General features: G+C 43.3%; 1 protein-coding gene across 12 annotated transcripts in view; it reads left to right on the forward strand.

The window, feature by feature from the left end:
• RNLS (renalase, FAD dependent amine oxidase) overlaps nt 1-16,445 on the forward strand; it is a 346,559-nt gene that overhangs the window by 188,500 nt on the left and 141,614 nt on the right. For all 12 annotated transcript variants that reach the window (XM_078434142.2, XM_078434140.2, XM_078434141.2 and 9 more), the window contains one exon: nt 13,825-13,998. In XM_078434142.2, the coding sequence (XP_078290268.1) occupies nt 13,825-13,998 (174 nt within the window). The remainder of the gene's footprint in view (nt 1-13,824; nt 13,999-16,445) is intronic.

Here is a 16,445-nt window from a genome sequence, read left to right on the forward strand (position 1 = left end):
AATACAAACACCAGGTTAGCAAATTAAAAAGTTAAATTTCTCAGAATGACATCGACTCATCTATATCGCAGATAAGAAATCAATATTTGCTGCATCGTTCAGTTCAATTTCTCAATATGCATTATTTGAAATAGAGGTGAATTAATTTTTTTATGGACTGCCTATTCGGATGTTCTCGTTTTGCACCGTGTTCCCGAATCTTTGTGCAGGAGGACAGCTAGCAGGGTGAAATCGGTACTGAGTGAGAAACGATAGCGTAAATCAGGTTCCCGCTTCAGGCAGCTCTAGGGTTATAAACTCCCTTTTGGTCATCTGTTGTTTCAGATTAGCAATGTGTGTTCCCCTAGAACCAAAGTTCTCATCTGCTATCTCAGTCTAGCCCACAAAAACGTATTTGTCATTAACAAAATAGACTTACTTCCATTTGCTCAAATAAGACGGAGAACGATTCAATTGTTCTATGGATAGTGGACACTGGGTATTGAGGAAATGCCAGATGAGGATGTGGACAGAGTGTTTCATGAGATTCGGAAGGGGACGGACGTCAGGGGACTCTTACAAGCATGGTCCTTTATTACTTATGATTTCAGTAGCAAGCATGTGGCTTTCCTGATCCCTGCATCACTTACTATTAATGCCACCTTTGGGGCACCAGGGTGGCTCAGTCAGCTAAGCGTCTGACTCTTGATCTTGGCTCAGGTCATGATCTCATGAGGTCTCATGAGATCGAGCCTCGCGTCGGGCTCTGTGTTGACAGCATGGAGCCTGCTTGGGATTCCTTCTCCTACCCTCTCTCTGCCCTTCCTTCTCTCTCTCTCTCTCTCTCTGTCTCTCAAAAATAAACAAATAAACTTAAAAAAAAAAAAAAACGTAAAGCCACTTTCAGTTTATGTTGGGCAAGGACTTCTGTCCTGTTCGGCGTCTTGTTCCTAAGTAGGATGAAAGAGACAGGGAAAGAGACAGGAGGCAATGGGTGCGCTGAGACGAGATCTTCCCGATGGCAGGACACCTTGGGTGAGAAGGAGGACACGCGGGGAGGGGGACTGGAGTGTAAGGCAGAGGAGAGCGGGGGCCGACAGCCGGCCACCAGCTGGACGTCAGAGCAGGGCAGCCTGTGTGCTGCCTAAGCTGGAAATGAGGGCGGGGGCGGGTGGAAGCTTGGAAGGAGATCTCCACTTGAATTCTTCTTGTACACGCGGGGCATCCATAACCTACCGTGAAACCAGATAATGTCTGAAAAGATCTCAGCAGGTAACCCCGTAATTTTACCCGGGATTTCCTTGTGATCGGTGAGTGTCCCTACGTTTCCTTGTGTCCCACAAGTTTCCTTGTGATCGTTGGAGTGTCCCTAAGCAGACACAGGTGTGGGGAAAGGTTTGCTCTTTGGAATCTGCTCTTTAAGTAACACAGACACGAGGCCCCGTTTGTCATGCCATCACGGAGATCACACCCGAGCAGATGTACACATTTACCCACAAGCAGGAGTAAACAGGTGTGTGGGGTGGGTGTGTCAGGGCAGGAAAGCGAAGGAGGGATTTATGTTTCTGACTCTACACCACATGATAGAACCATGGGTCATAAGAAGGGAGAAAACTGCTTACTGGGTTTCAGGTTACAGAGGTGCGGTGATTGATTGCATTAGAGTTAAGTTATACACCAACTCTGATTAATAATGGATACCTGGTTACAAAAATCTTTTTAATAGGGTGAACGTTTAAATGAATGGTTTAAATGAACGTTTAAATGAACGTTTAGATGAAATGGTATTCAACTAAAGTTAAGCTATAGATCAGGAGCAAATATCTTGAAGCTATAAAAACGTCTTTGTGGAGATGAGCCAGGAAAAATTCTTTGTATTCTTCCTTCCTGGCTCCCACTTGTGAATCTCCTGTTAGCAACTATACCTTCCCATAGCAGTTAAGTCTGTCTTGTTCATCCCTTTCCTTGCGATGTCAAGCACAGCAGCGATAATTGTCATTGTTAATTTTTATTTGTCCCTGCTCTGTGCCCAGTATTCTGCATACATAATTTTTATAATATGCGGAGTATAAAATTTCTAAAACTTTTCATCCTGTTTATTTTTTTAAGTTTTTTTTTAAGTTTATTTATGTCTGAGAGAGAGAAAGACAGAGCGTGAGTGGGGGAGGGGCGGGGAGAGAGGGAGACCCAGAATCCCAAGCAGGCCCCAGGCTCTGAGCCCGACACAAAGCCCGACACGGGGCTCGACTCATGAACCGTGAGATCGTGACCGGACCCAAAGTCAGACCCTTAACTGACTTAGCCACCCAGGCGCCCCTTATCATATTTAGAATATAACATCTCTAAATGTTTTTTGATAATATTTAGAATATAAAATTTCCAATCTAATCCTCATAACTGCCTTGTAAGGTCAGTCGTACTCACTACTTAACAAACAGATAAGGAAACTGAAGTTCAGTGAGGTGAAATGTATATATCGCATTATATTGATATGCATTTATTTACATACATCAAGATTTTTGCTGAGGCTCAGAAATGCGAGCCTTCAGCTAAGGAAGACCTCTGTCATCAGATCTTTCAGGTCAAACATTTGCCGTGACGTAAAGGTCAGATGAGAAATAGGGAGAAATGACTGAAACCCGGCAGTAAAAACATTCAGCTCAATAGCATGAATAAAATGGAAACAGAACAAAAATAATAGGGGCACCTGGGTGGCTCAGTCGGTGGAGTGTCCGAGTCTTGATTTCAGCTCAGGCCATGATCTCAGAGTGGTGGGATCGAGCCCCGCATTGGGCTCCATGCTGACAGCATGGAGTCTGCTTAAGATTCTCTCTCCCTCCCCGCTCTGCCCCCCCTACTCTGCCCCTCTCCCCTGCCCTCGCTCCCCTGAATTTCCCTCTCCCTCTCTCTCTCTCTCTCTCTCTCTCTCTCTCTCTCTCATGAAAAAAACAAAGAGAGAGATAACAAAGACAAAAGGACAGTAGTTTACTAAGGTAAAGACTAGTATATGGGTAAGAGGAACTTTAAAAGTATTACAAGGAAAAGGTAAGCTGATAGGAAGACGGAAGATGAAGTTTTTCATCAAACCGAGATTTGTATTCATTATAGGGGTGATTATGCTGATTTTACAGTAAGGAAAACGCTTCCACTAAATGAGGTCGGCTGCCACTTCCACCTTTCTCCCCCCACGTCCAGTTTATTCTCTTTGGCTTTCGCCGAGCATCGTGGGCATTTGCTGTTCTGTAAACAGAAGAGAATTAGTGGATTTGCCAAGTACAAGATAAACATATTTCCCAGTGTCCTGGAGCTTACACTATCGGACTCTGACATTTTACCTCGATACCGCAGATTCCAGGCCCCTGCAAGTGTTGCTTTCTGATTTCTAAAAGTATAAAAGTTTTGAATTAGATGATTAATTTGCCAAGTCGTTGCCTCGGTACAAAGTAACTCTGGCCATCAATATAAAAATATATATCTGTATAAAAATGCAAGGTGGCATGTAACAACGTTTTTATTACTATGAATTTTGGAACGACTGTACATGCTCACGGATGCCACGGCCATAAAGTAATTAAATGGGGAGGTTGGGACGAGTGGCCGTAACATACGCTATCCCGTGACATTTTGCATCATCGCGCGCACAGTGCTTTACTTTCATAGTCTCTCTTGTCTGAAACTCGGTACTTCTCGTACAAAACAACGATGGCACAGTAGCCTAAAAGTTTAGAAACGCATGGAAATAAGCCTAGCATTCCCAACCTTCTTATTGTGGGTTTGGGACTCACTGTGTACGTTGTGCAAAGACGACGGGAAAGCCTACTACGTTTCTGTTTCGAAACCCAAAGGGAAGCCTCCCAAGGATAAAACCCTTAATCACCAGGGGCACGTTATGTTATGTCTCAGTCCACAATCTGTCTGACTGGTGTAGGGCTGGGTGCACAGTGAGCCTACGGTAGACGATGCTGGAGTTAAATAACCCCACATTCTTTCAGAAAACGGCTCCTCCATTTAAAAACTGTTTTTTTTTAATTTTTCTAATCCCGTGGTTAGAACTAGGTGCCAGAGAGACAATCGAGTCGTTTTAATGTCACAGGCCCTCCATCCAGATCAAGAGAAGAGTGGTTAGCGAGTTTGTAAGGCAGCAGAGACTTGGTGTGGTTGCGGGAAAGTCAGGGGCTTTATGGCAAGCCAGCTACAGGCACATCTGGAGGGCGAAAAAGTCTCTTTCAAAGGCCACCAGCGTGGAGTAGCGGGAAGGCAGTAGAAGCAGAGAGCAGTGAGAAAACATTGTCTCGTTTCCCTGACACGCGGTTCTTTGTGATTCCGGAGATGGGGACGCAGCAGGGATGGGAATTCTCTTCCTGGATTGAGAAGGGGGGACCAGGTTCTTCACGAATGCTGGTCACAGTACTGACCCTTTGAGCCTTCACTTTCCTGCAAAGACATTCTAGCCTGGTGGGGCAGATTTGCCTGTTTACTCCTGGACGCCTAACAACGTGCTCCTATAATTTATTTTTATCCTTATAGAGAGAAAGATAAGGTCAGGATCAATGAAGTATTATATTCTAGAAACATTAGGTATCTTGATGTTCTTTTCTTCCCTCTGTGATTCCACTTAACGCATTGATCGTGAGGGTCCCCCAAAGTTTGGGGCACGTTAGGATCAACTTCTCTCACTAGACATGCACCTAATTGTCCTCCTATGCCTGTGCTTTTTTAATGCGTTCCGGTGAGTTCCAGGCGACAGGTGGGCATGGCAGCTGGTGAAACGCACCCGTGAACGTCGGCATCCAGGTGACCGTTAGCTTTCTGCCTAAACGCAGGAGTGGAAAACCAGATCCGTCCTAAGCTTCTGCCAAAACGTTTCTATCCAGCGGCCAAAAGACAACACAGAGAAACCTTTTTCTTGGGCACTTCTCATTTTTATACCATTGCGGGATAGGATTAGGCTTGAGAAACTGTAACGGCGGGCAGACCACAGGAAGGATCCCCCGGAGTGTGGGTTTCTATTCCTCCCCAAAAGATAAGTCTCTAAATATTCAGCATCCTGAATTCGACAGCTAAAGAATTCCCCAATTTATGTTACATTTTTTTTAAAAAAAAACTCTTGTCTGAAATGCTCTTGGCATCATCGCCACTTGTTACTTTTCAAAGAAGAATGTTGGTTTCTTGACCCTTGGCTCTGACCAGTCAGGTGTATCCAGTATACTTTACCAGCCAAAGAGCTGTCTTTGATTTAGTAATATCCTGATATGCTTGAGATGTTAGGATGTTACCTCGAAAGGCTTTTTAAAAACTTTTTTCTGAAGTATGATACACACATCGACACTTCCAAAGGCTTTTAAAGTCAAGAACGATACTGTTGGGTTTTCGCAATACACTGATCACGTGCCTGGGACTGTGCTAAGCACGTACTACCACCTCATTTAATTTTCTTGCCAATCCTTTAAGGCAGGCACTGTCATTATTCCCATCTCACCAGGCAACAGATGCTTGGAGACGTTAGGCAACTTGACCAAGGTCACATAGATACACGTCAGAACCAGAATTCAAACCCCAGTTTTTCTGACTCCAGAGGTGCTCTCAGGACGAAAGAAATATATTTCCCCAGGGAAATCCCGCATTGATGTAACTGCTGAAGTCTGTCACCAATAAACTCGAGATTTATTGCTTGCTAAAACTATTTTTGAAACTGTGCTTCCAGGCTTAATGACTTCTATACCTATAGAGTCCAAGTGAACATTCAATTTGTTCCTGGTGAAGTGAAACGAGACTGATTCTGTGATGCTTTTACACAAAAGGAATGACTCGCGAATGGTAAAAAGTTCAAACTCTGTATTGGCCGGCTAGGAGAGCTATTTATGGAAAATGGGTCTTTCGGCTCTGTTTCTACAGCCACTTTGAGAAAAGAGGAATCAGCTAATCTGGCTAAAACACTATTGGCTTCATGTAACCACAGGATCAGATGGGCTAATGTAGGAGTTGAGAAGGCGCATAAAATTTGCCATTCTTGGAATTCAGCATAAAAGATCAAAAAAAAAAAAAAGCCATATGGAAGTGTGGAATTGCTGTATCGTACACCTGGAATTAAAATACAAACTTTTTAAAAAAAGCAATAATAGGGGTGCGTGGGTGGCTCAGTGTATTAAGCATCCGACTCGGTTCCAACTCAGGTCATGATCTCGCGGTTTCATGAGTCCGAGCCATGTGTCGGGCTCTGCATTGACACTGCAGATTCTGCTTGGGATTCTCTCTCTCTCTCTCTCTCTCTCTCTCTCTCTTTCTGCTCTTCCCCTGCTCATACTGTCTCTGTCTCTCTCAAAATAAATAAACTTAAACAAAATTTTTTTAAAGCAATAATAAATAAACAAACGAAAAACAGCTAGTGCCCCCTGATGCAGCACTTAAATAGTTATAATACAAATTGACTTCCTGAGTTCAGCTGTCTCCGAGCTGAAATCCTCATATCTAGTGGCAAACCGGGAAATTAGCAATCACCTGTAATCGGCTGTAAGCAACCAGACTTCTGGAAAGAGGTTAAGGCTTTGAGCACCAGCCATCAAAGTGAGCAGATTTACCATTCATGACGCTATTGATAATGAATTGATAATGAATGTCAAGTTGGAGCTAGAAGGTGTCTTTTGTCCTATTAACATTGAAATATTGGCTGTTATGCCAGAAAGTCAGTTAGAGATGAAGAGAAACTCATCTCCATAGATGACAGTGATCCTTTGTTTACCTATGAAAACACAGACCTTCAAGAGATCACAAGGTATTCTCACTCAGAATACTTCTGGGCAAAAGGATTTGCTTTTAAGAGGTGGGTCTCAGTCAGTTAAGCAGCGACTTTGGCTCAGGTCATGATCTCGTGCTTTGTGAGTTTGAGCCCCGTTTCGGCCTCTGTGCTGACAGCTCGGAGCCTAGAGCCTGCTTCAGATTTTGTGTCTCCCCCTCTCTCTCCCCCTCCCCCTCTCATGCTCTGTTTCTTTGTCTCTCTCAAAAAATAAATAAACATTAAAACATTTTTTAAAAAGAGGCGGACTCTACCGGCCATAAGAGTGGAAGGTAGCATGCTTTGCTTTCAGAGGGCTTTGCTAGAAGAAACCAGCCTCCAGCCTCCAGCCTCCGTCTCCTTCCACCCTGCAGTCTACTGCCCATGCCTCGCACTGGCCACAGCCTTCCAGAAACCAGAGCTCGAGGGAATTCGGCCTTCAGAGGCTGCAGTAACCCTGGGCCCAGAGCAGTGCAGAGAAGGGCAGAAGTGGATATGGGGGAGCAGGAGTACCCAGTGCAAACCAAGGTTCGGTCTCTCCGTGTTTCAACAAGCAAGAGAGAGAGAGAGAGAGAGAAGAAACAACTGACAGATGGCCTCCGTATGTATTATAATATATTATACGATACTAATCATGTAAACAGCACATCGGAGGAATTTCATAACATGCAATAAATGGAGAATTTCTATAACAGATCACCCATTAATAAAAATCAGCATAATGACATGAAGAATCTAATAGATCAACTAGCAAAATAGGAGCACATTATTTCCAAAAGATAAATTACATAAGTGAAGAGTGTTTAGTCTCATCAGTAGAGAAGAAATCTATGTTAAGACCAACATGAGATCTATTTTTCCTACTGAATTATCAAGAAACATGGGTAATACCGAACACGGGCAAGGATACAGGGCAGTGGGTCTTTCAGTACATACTATTAACAAAAGTATAAATTGGTGCAGTCTTTCTGAAAATCAATTTAACCGTGATTCTGCTTCCAATATTCTGTCTTAAGGAAATGATTAAGAACACAGATAACGACTGATGCACAAAGATATACATAAGAGCTTTAACTACCACGGACCAAACAAAGGAAACAAATGTCCCACATGAATGGAATGGTTAAGCAAATCACACAGACATCCATTGCATCAGATTTTACGGGGGCATTACAAATCGTGCTTACGATGAGATTTTTTTTGTCATCAGGTAAGCAAAAATGCAGTGTGCAGAATTGTATGTGTGATATCAGCACAGCCAGGTTTAAAGAATAAAGTCAGGAAAATACTGAAGAAAAAAAATGTCACAATGTTCATGATAGTGGCTGTTTCTCTGAATAGTGAGAATTATGGTGATTATTTCCCCTTTTGCCTCTTTCTGCATTTGTGCGCTTCCCAAATATTCTAAGTTGAGGATGCATCGTGAATATTTACTGGATGCCCACGTTGTACTCATTTTTGTTGGGAGGAGCTGGACACACAACACTCTTGAGGTCACAGTACTTGACTCAATGTGCATGTGATCTAGTGTCTTATTTTTAGATTGTAACTTCAAGAATTAGAGAAGAAGTAAGGTGTTGTTTGTCTAAGTAGAGTAGGTGAGAAGGAGTGTCCCATCTCTGCCCCATTTGATCTCTGCCCCTCGGACCACCTTTCCAAGCCCACAGGGATCATGGCTGCCTTACCTTCCAAATATGCCCAAAACCCTAGGCAAGGTAAATCAATACAGTTTTCAGAAAGAGTAAATAAATAAAACATCTTCAAGGCTTTGGAGTAGGTAAAGAGCTCTTAAGCAGGACACGAATGTGCTAGTAAGAAAAAATGGTGAATTGTATTAAATTAAAATGAAAACTCTGTCCATCACACCACACGATGGAGAGAGTAAAAATGCAGGCCACGGAGAAGAAAGTCTTTACGAGTCGCGTACAAGACTCCTGCCAGAATATGTAAAGAACTCCTACATAACAATAAGAAGAAGGCAGGCAACCCAAAAGAACAACGAGCAAAAGTTTGAACAGGCGATCACAAAAGGATATCCAAATCAACACGGCAAGGTTTCCAAATAGTAGTCCTCAAGCAACGCAGATTAAAACCACAATGTGATATCACCTCAAGTTCAAAAGGCAGAGAGTAGCAATGGTGGACGAAGATGAGGAGCAACTGAACTTCTGTGCACCGGGGGCGGAGTGCAGACTGGTACAACGGCTTTCGAAAGCACTGAACGGGCTCTACGCAAGCTGAGCGTAAGGGGACCCCGTGATCCGGGAGCTCCAGTGCTAGCTATACAGCCAAGAGAAACACATGATGTGTTCTTCGCGTTACGTTTGCAGTCACCCAAAACGACAAACGATCCGAATGTCTACCAACAGTAGCATGGATACATAAAGGGCAGTATATGTATATCAGCAGAACTCTCCAGCAGTGGGAGCTAACCGCGACTACGTGTAACAGCATTTGTAAATATCACCAGCTTAGTGGTGTTGGGTGAAGGAAGCCAGGACAGCGGGAGTATGTGCCACATCATTCCGTTTATGTGACATTCGAAACCAACTCAACTCATCTATGGGGTTAGAATTCAGAATCACTGATTATCCTTGGCAGGGAGTGCCTGAAAAGTGGGGAGAAGGTAGCTTCTGGAGTTCTGGTGATATTCTGTTTGTTTTTTAATCTGGCTGGCGATTATGCTGGCACATTTTTATGAAAATTCATCAAGGCATACTTTTCGGTATGTATGGTAATCGTCGATTACAAATTATAGGAGAGGGGCCCCTGGGAGGCTCAGTCGGTTAAGCATCCAACTCTTGATTTCAGCTCACGTCATGACCTCACAGTTCGTCAGGTCGATCCCTGCATTGGGCTCTGCGCTGACAGTGCGGAGCCTGCTTGGGATTCTCTCTCTCCCTCTCTCTCCGCCCCTCCCCTGCTCAGCGTGCACGCTCTCTCACTCTCTCAAAAGAAATAAATAAACATTAAGAAAATTACCTGATATTTATTTATAAACGTGTACATGTATATGCGACATATACACACATCATGCACACATGTATAAAATATGGAATATAAATATGTATTTATACACACATAGGTGCACACACACACACACACACACATATATTCCATCCAAACTGTAACCGCTTCTGACGCTCCTCTGAGTGTCATTTTAACATGATTCCAATCACTGTGTGCCCAGTTCCTCTCTTGGAGTCTTTGCCTGTGGCTGGAATAATAGTCTTTAAAACAGAATCTGGGTGATATCCGTCCTTGGCTCATAACCAGCAGTAACTCCGCATGTCAATCAGAATAAAATCCTCAGAGGAGACGTAGATCCCTGACAGCCTACATAAACTAGCCTCGCCACCCAGACCTGTCACTTTTATCCCTTTATCCTGCTTCATTTTTCTTTACAGGTCCTCTCACCAGCTGACATGCCATTGACTTGGTTATTGATTTATAACTGGCCTCTCCACCACTAGTATGTAAGTTACACGAGAGCGGCGACTTTCGCTTTCTGCTTTATGGCCCTGACATCGAGAACGGTGCCCGGCACAAAGTAGGCAATGGATGGATGAATGAGATCATCACCAGAAAACATAAGAAGTAGGCAGAATTCGTATGTGCAGCCTTCTTTCACAGGTTAGGAAGCAAAAACCTGAAATCACCCCCTTGATGTTATTCAGGAGCGCAGCTCAGGTTCGTCTCTCTCTCCCTCTCTCTCTGTCATCCATCCCCTCCACGTGGCACACATCACACATTGCCACGCAGCGCAGTCATACGATCCTAGTGGCCGAGAATCAAGTGAGGGGGACATCCAGCTAAAGACGCATTACACTGGAATCGGGCATTTCTCTGTGAGCCTTGTTTTGCAGATATACGGCCCTTTTGAATCCGTGCTAGTAAAAAAGACTATCATTTTACTCGCCAAAAATACATGCATTGGGGACCTCGGGATGCCCCCTTCGGTATTCTGCAGAAGAAGAAATTGTCAAACAAAATAACGCCATTTTGGTAGGTTCTACAACAACTCGACACTTTTCAGGTCCTGAAGATGAATTTTTGTAGGTGAATATGTCCAGAGATTGAGATTGGTTCCATCCGAAGTCCTGCCTCCCTGTCCTCCGTGGGGCTCCCGTTTACATCTGACTCCCGTGTCTGGAGACACTGACCAGTTTTGCCTTTTCACAGAGCTACCCAGTACTGTCTGCCCCTCCGTAGCTTGTCTAAAACCTGGTTAAGGGGTGCCTGGGTGGCTCAGTTGGTTAAGCATCTGACTTCGGCTTCATGAAGTCAGCGAGTTCGAGGTTCATGAGTTCGAGCCCCGCGCTGGGCTCTCTGACGTCAGCGTAGAGCCCACTTGGGATGTTCTGTCCCCTTCTCTCTCTGCCCCTCCTCGGCCCACGCTCTCTCTTTCTCTCTCAGAAATGAATAAACATTTAGAAAATGAGTAAAAAAATAAATAAAGCCTGGTTAAATGTGCAAATGTTGGGGTGGGGGAGGGGGAGGGGGAGGTCCAGTTTGGTTGTCAGCCTGGTTGGCCCTTCAGTTCGGTTAAATATGGGGGGGGGAGTGGGTGATGGGCATTGAGGAGGGCACCTGCTGGGATGAGCATTGGGTGTTGTATGGAAACCAATTTGACATATTAATAAAAATTAATTATTATATTAATAAAACCTTAATTTTAGAATTATTAACATTATTATCATATTAATAAAAATAAAATAAAATAAAATTTTAAAAAGAGAGAGAGAGTTTTAGGCCCTTTCAGTTGCTACATGGCCGGGGACAGTTTTGTTGCTTTGTTTTTTAACCGATCAAACGCGCAACCGCGATAAGCCCACACAGCCCTGCCACATGCCCCACCCTTACTAAGGGTCTCCTTCCCCTCGCCCCTGTCAGAAAGCGGGAAGCATAACATCCAGCTGTAACTGCAGAAGCAGGTCAAATAATAAAATGAAACCCAAGAGACATTGAGTGTCACAAGGCCAGCGTCAGATCATTCGTTCATCACGCAATTCAATCTTTTAATAAGGCCGAAAATGATGGTTAAAAGGAATGATGCTTTTACTTCTAAGCTGAGTGAGAAATAACCATTAATGTCACAGGAGAAATGGGCGCCAATGTTCGTTCTGCAGCTCAGCCTCACGGCTCAGGAGGTCAGAGCGCGGAGTAACCGGGATATAAAGAGGACTCCGATGTGGGAGTTCTGGCTCGTTGGCCACACAACTTGGAAGCCGTGTAACCCAGGGCAAGTCGCTTAACCTCTCTGAACATCGTCTCCCTGGGGGTGTAAAATGACGATGGAAAAACACCTACCTGTCAGGGTTTTTGTGAAGAGTCAATGAGGTCTCAGTTCTAAAAATGTTTTGTAGCCAAGAATACGCTATGATAATGTATAGGGTTCTTCGTGTCCTTAAATAATTCATTGAATATCGTTCTTAACCTTCTGTCTACCTCCTGAAGCCACTTCCCTAAGGTTTAGCTAAAGCACTCCCCAGCCCTGAGGTCGGCCTATCCCTTCCGTTTTAGATTAGGATCGTTTTCAATAATTCAATGAAAAAACTGTGTGTGTTCCGTATCTGAGCCATCCCACCTAAGCCTTTGGAATCGAACTATGGCCTCTGAAACCCAGATCGTTGATGCAGCACAGATATGAACAAGCGATTCCCTGACACCCTTGAGGGTAGGAAGACTGGAGGTGGAGATTGAAAAGCGAGGGAAATCTCCTCCCTCCCCATCCCAACATGGAACAATGCCCCTGCTAAACATTTTCTTCTCTATAATAGAAAAGGTGACTATTTAGTGAACCCTTATCCTATGCCAAGCACTGTGCTATGTATTGTTTCATGCGACTTAACAACATCCTGTACTATTATTGCCACCTATAGACAAGAAGACTATAATTAGAATAAGTAGCTTGAGGGGCACCTGGGTGGCTCAGTCAGTTAAGCGTCTGACTTGGCTCAGGTCACGATCTCACGGTTCATGGGTTCGAGCCCCGCGTCGGGCTCTGTGCTGACAGCTCGGAGCCTGGAGCCTGCTTCCGATTCTGTGCCTCCCTCTCTCTCTGCCCCTCCCCCACTTGTGCTCTCTTTCTGTCTCTCTCTCTCTCAAAAAATAAATTAAAAACATCAAAATTTTTTTTAAAAAAGGGGTAAGTAGCTTGACCAATGTCACATGGTAGAGTCAGAATTTGAACCAAGCCTGCCTAATTCCTTTCCTGTTTTTTTTTTTCCATTTGTTGATTGATTACGGTAAAACCTTGGATTGCAAGCAGCTCGTTCTGCGACACTGAACATCACGTGATCACCACTGAGCCGATCGTTCTTGAAATTGACTTTGACAGACAAGTGCTTCAGATTACAAGCATGTTTCCACCACGAGTTATGCTTGCAAACCAAGGTTTTGCTATATTTAACTCTTACATTTTAACTAACTGTGTGTCTGTGTTTGCCTTTCTGTTCCTTTATCCTTTCGTTTTTGGATGAGTAGTGTAATGAGTAGGGTAGAGGCTATGACCGAGATGCCTAAGGCATGGTCACCGTGCTTAAGGAACTGTTCTAATCCACTGCAAGAATGGTGACAGATAAATAAGTCCCTATACGACGTGGAAGAATTTAAAGCGGTCCATAAGGAATGGAGCATTAGCCTTCTTACCGGGAACATGGAAATACCACTCTCTATATGGTGGTTGTTAGGATACAGTGAAAGGCCTATATCGAGCGTTTGGCAAAGACCCTGTCTCATAGAAAATGCTCAGGATAAGGATTTTCTAATGTTGTCAGATAATAACTAGGATCCAAAGCTAGGAAAGCAACTCGGCGTCAGATTTCGAGAACCTTGAATGCTGGTCTAGAGTTTGGACTTCCAGCTTGATAAAAACAGTTGTGCCAAGGTCAGTGATCATTCTGAAAAGGAATCAGAGCTGACGCTAGCTTGCACTGCCTTTCAACATTCATCATGAGTGAGACGGAGGTGAGGGGCACGGTTGGGACTGGCTTAGAGGGGGTTTGTGTTTGATGCACTAAAAGGAAAGATGATGTTTTCAAGTTTGATGCCCTGTACTTTTTCTCCCGCAGTAATTAGTGAATGCCAAAGGCAGCAACTGGAGTCTGTGCGCTACTCTTCTCGCTACGCTCTGGGCCTCTTTTATGAAGCTGGCACGAAGATTGATGTCCCTTGGGCTGGACAGTACATCACCAGTAATCCCTGCACACGCTTTATCTCCATCGATAATAAGAAACGCAATATAGGTCAGTACCCCCATTATTTCCCTTAAATACAGTAACAATGGTGGGTGTAGATCACGAAAAATGCTGTTTAATTGAGTGTTGCCATTCTGAACAGAGCAAGCATTTAACTCCAAGCCACAGGGGATAAAATTTAATGTCACATTTGGCCAATAATAAAATACACAGTGCAACCAGCAAAGTTTTTCAGAAAATCATTCCCCACATGGTTCGTATTACCAAGTTCATGAAAATAGTGTCAGAAGTTTGAAGATTTCAAAATGGCCCAAGTGTGATTGCTTTAATATGGGTCGATCTATATACAGAAGTATCTCTACTCATTGTGTTTTGTTCGTTTGGCTCTTTTTAAAATTTGGTAAGCGCTGCTCTTTCCACTTCCCAGGCTAGAAGTAAAAAAGTGAATTTGACTATGTTACGAAAACCCTTCACTTCCGTACAATTTTATTTACTTAACTTTCATCTGGACGACTACACAAAATTACTTTGTCTACAATATAACGACAATGATAGGTAAAATGTTTCGTAAGAGCTTTACTAGAATACCAGGGCTAAAATCTCCACTCCACATTTTTTGTGGAAGGTTGTTATTAAAATTAGATTTGAATTGCTAGAATAAACATGATGCTCATCTTAGGAATAAAGGAGAAAGGGTATTCTTATTTGTAGGATTAGCATGGTCCCTGAGATACTGCTTTTCTTGAAGAATAAACTGTAATGATGGAAAATGACTAAATTCTTGAAGGGAATCGTCATTTCAATTTGTTGTGTTGTTTTATGGTGCAGGGGATGGTTTCATGAAGCCGTTAGTTAGACGTCTCGCTTGATAAAATCACCAACTAACGTTTCCCGGCTTGCCAGAACTTTATAATGACAGAACTGGGCTGGAGTATGGTTTTTATATCAGAGCACATGATCTTAGAAAAATGTTTCTTTTATAACTTAAGACTCCCTCAGGGCCAGACTGTTTATGTTAACATGATACCACATATATGTACAATCAGCAGTTCATGAAATGCCCTGTAACAGCAATGGACTAACTATTTTTAACTCTACAACTGCTTTGTTCTAAGAAGAGGAGAATGGCCCTTGATCTTCTCATGTTGTATGCCACGAATTAGACATTATCCTTTGTGTATTGCTTCATAAGATATGCTATCTGACAGGGTGCATGCGGTAATATATAACAGAAAAATCCATTTAAACTCGTTTAAATAACGTAAGGTCATTTGTTATATTAGCCACTGTGGACTGAATTCCTCTCCAAAAGTCTTGTGTTGAAGCCCAAATCCTCAGTGTGATTATATTTGGAGATGGCTTTTAGGATGCCATTAAGGTTAAATGAGGTCATAAGGGTGGGGTCCTCATCCAGTACGATCGGTGGCCTTATTAAGTGAGCAAGAGAGAGATCTCTTTCCTTGTGCACATACCAGGGGAAGGTCATGTGAGGATAGTGAGATGGCGAGAAGGGGGGCTGTCTGCGATCAGGAGGAGAGGCTTTACCAGGAACCAAATCAGCTGGCACCTTGATCTTGGACTTCCCAGCCTTTGGAGCTAAGAGAAATAAATAAATAAAAAGAAGGGAGTAGTGGACGCTAGGTTGGCAATATGTAAGCCCAATTCTTTCCAAGTAGAGTCACATCTTATATGGGAGGTAACACATGAAGAGAAGAATCACGGATATTCAAAATTCTCTTTGAAAATTCCTTTAAACGCCATGACATTTCGGAGAGTGACATAACTTTCAGTAAATTGAGTGTAGCCATTTTTCCAGCGTTTAGTAGATTTGTTTCTTTGGGTGAGGCCAGATGAAATAGTTGGCTTGCCGATAGAGGACGGAGTGATATTTTCTACTGTGAAAGGCACACGGGAAAGGGAAAAACAGTAGTCAGATCTCCTAACAGATTAAATCGCTGTACAAATGAGAGTGGGGTCGTGGGGAAAAACACACACAGTGCATGGCGGTAGCACTTTATTAAAGAGTTGTGCAAATGTGGAAGAGTGCAACGTAAAATATTAATACATTTTCACATGATTGGCAGCATCTGAAACAATCGAAATGAAAAGAAATTCGCGCGCGCGCGCGCGCGTGTGTGTGTGTGTTCGCAACCACACAATTTCAAAGCGGGAAGGCTGGGTGGATTAGAAACCATGTTTTTGCTACCGCTTCTGAGGTTGCCTCTTCAGACAGCAAAGAAATGCCTGCCTTCCTTCGCCAGTTTTATGGAAAATTAATCTTGGATTATGCAAGTTGTAAATTATGAGAGGCCTGCAGTAATGGCATCCCCTAACATAAAATCTAACTACCTTGCACTTAAACTTTTTTTTCTCCCTATCTGGGGCCAGGGTGCTAAGTGTGTCTAGTTGAATTCACACAATATAAATGTCCATATAGTGACTCCACTGTATTTTATTGATTTTTAAGTAGCCCGGCAAGAGCTGTCTCTTTATGT

The sequence above is a fragment of the Panthera onca genome, chromosome D2 (assembly GCF_046562875.1).
Source record: "Panthera onca isolate mPanOnc1 chromosome D2, mPanOnc1 haplotype 2, whole genome shotgun sequence".
NCBI lineage: Eukaryota > Metazoa > Chordata > Mammalia > Carnivora > Felidae > Panthera > Panthera onca.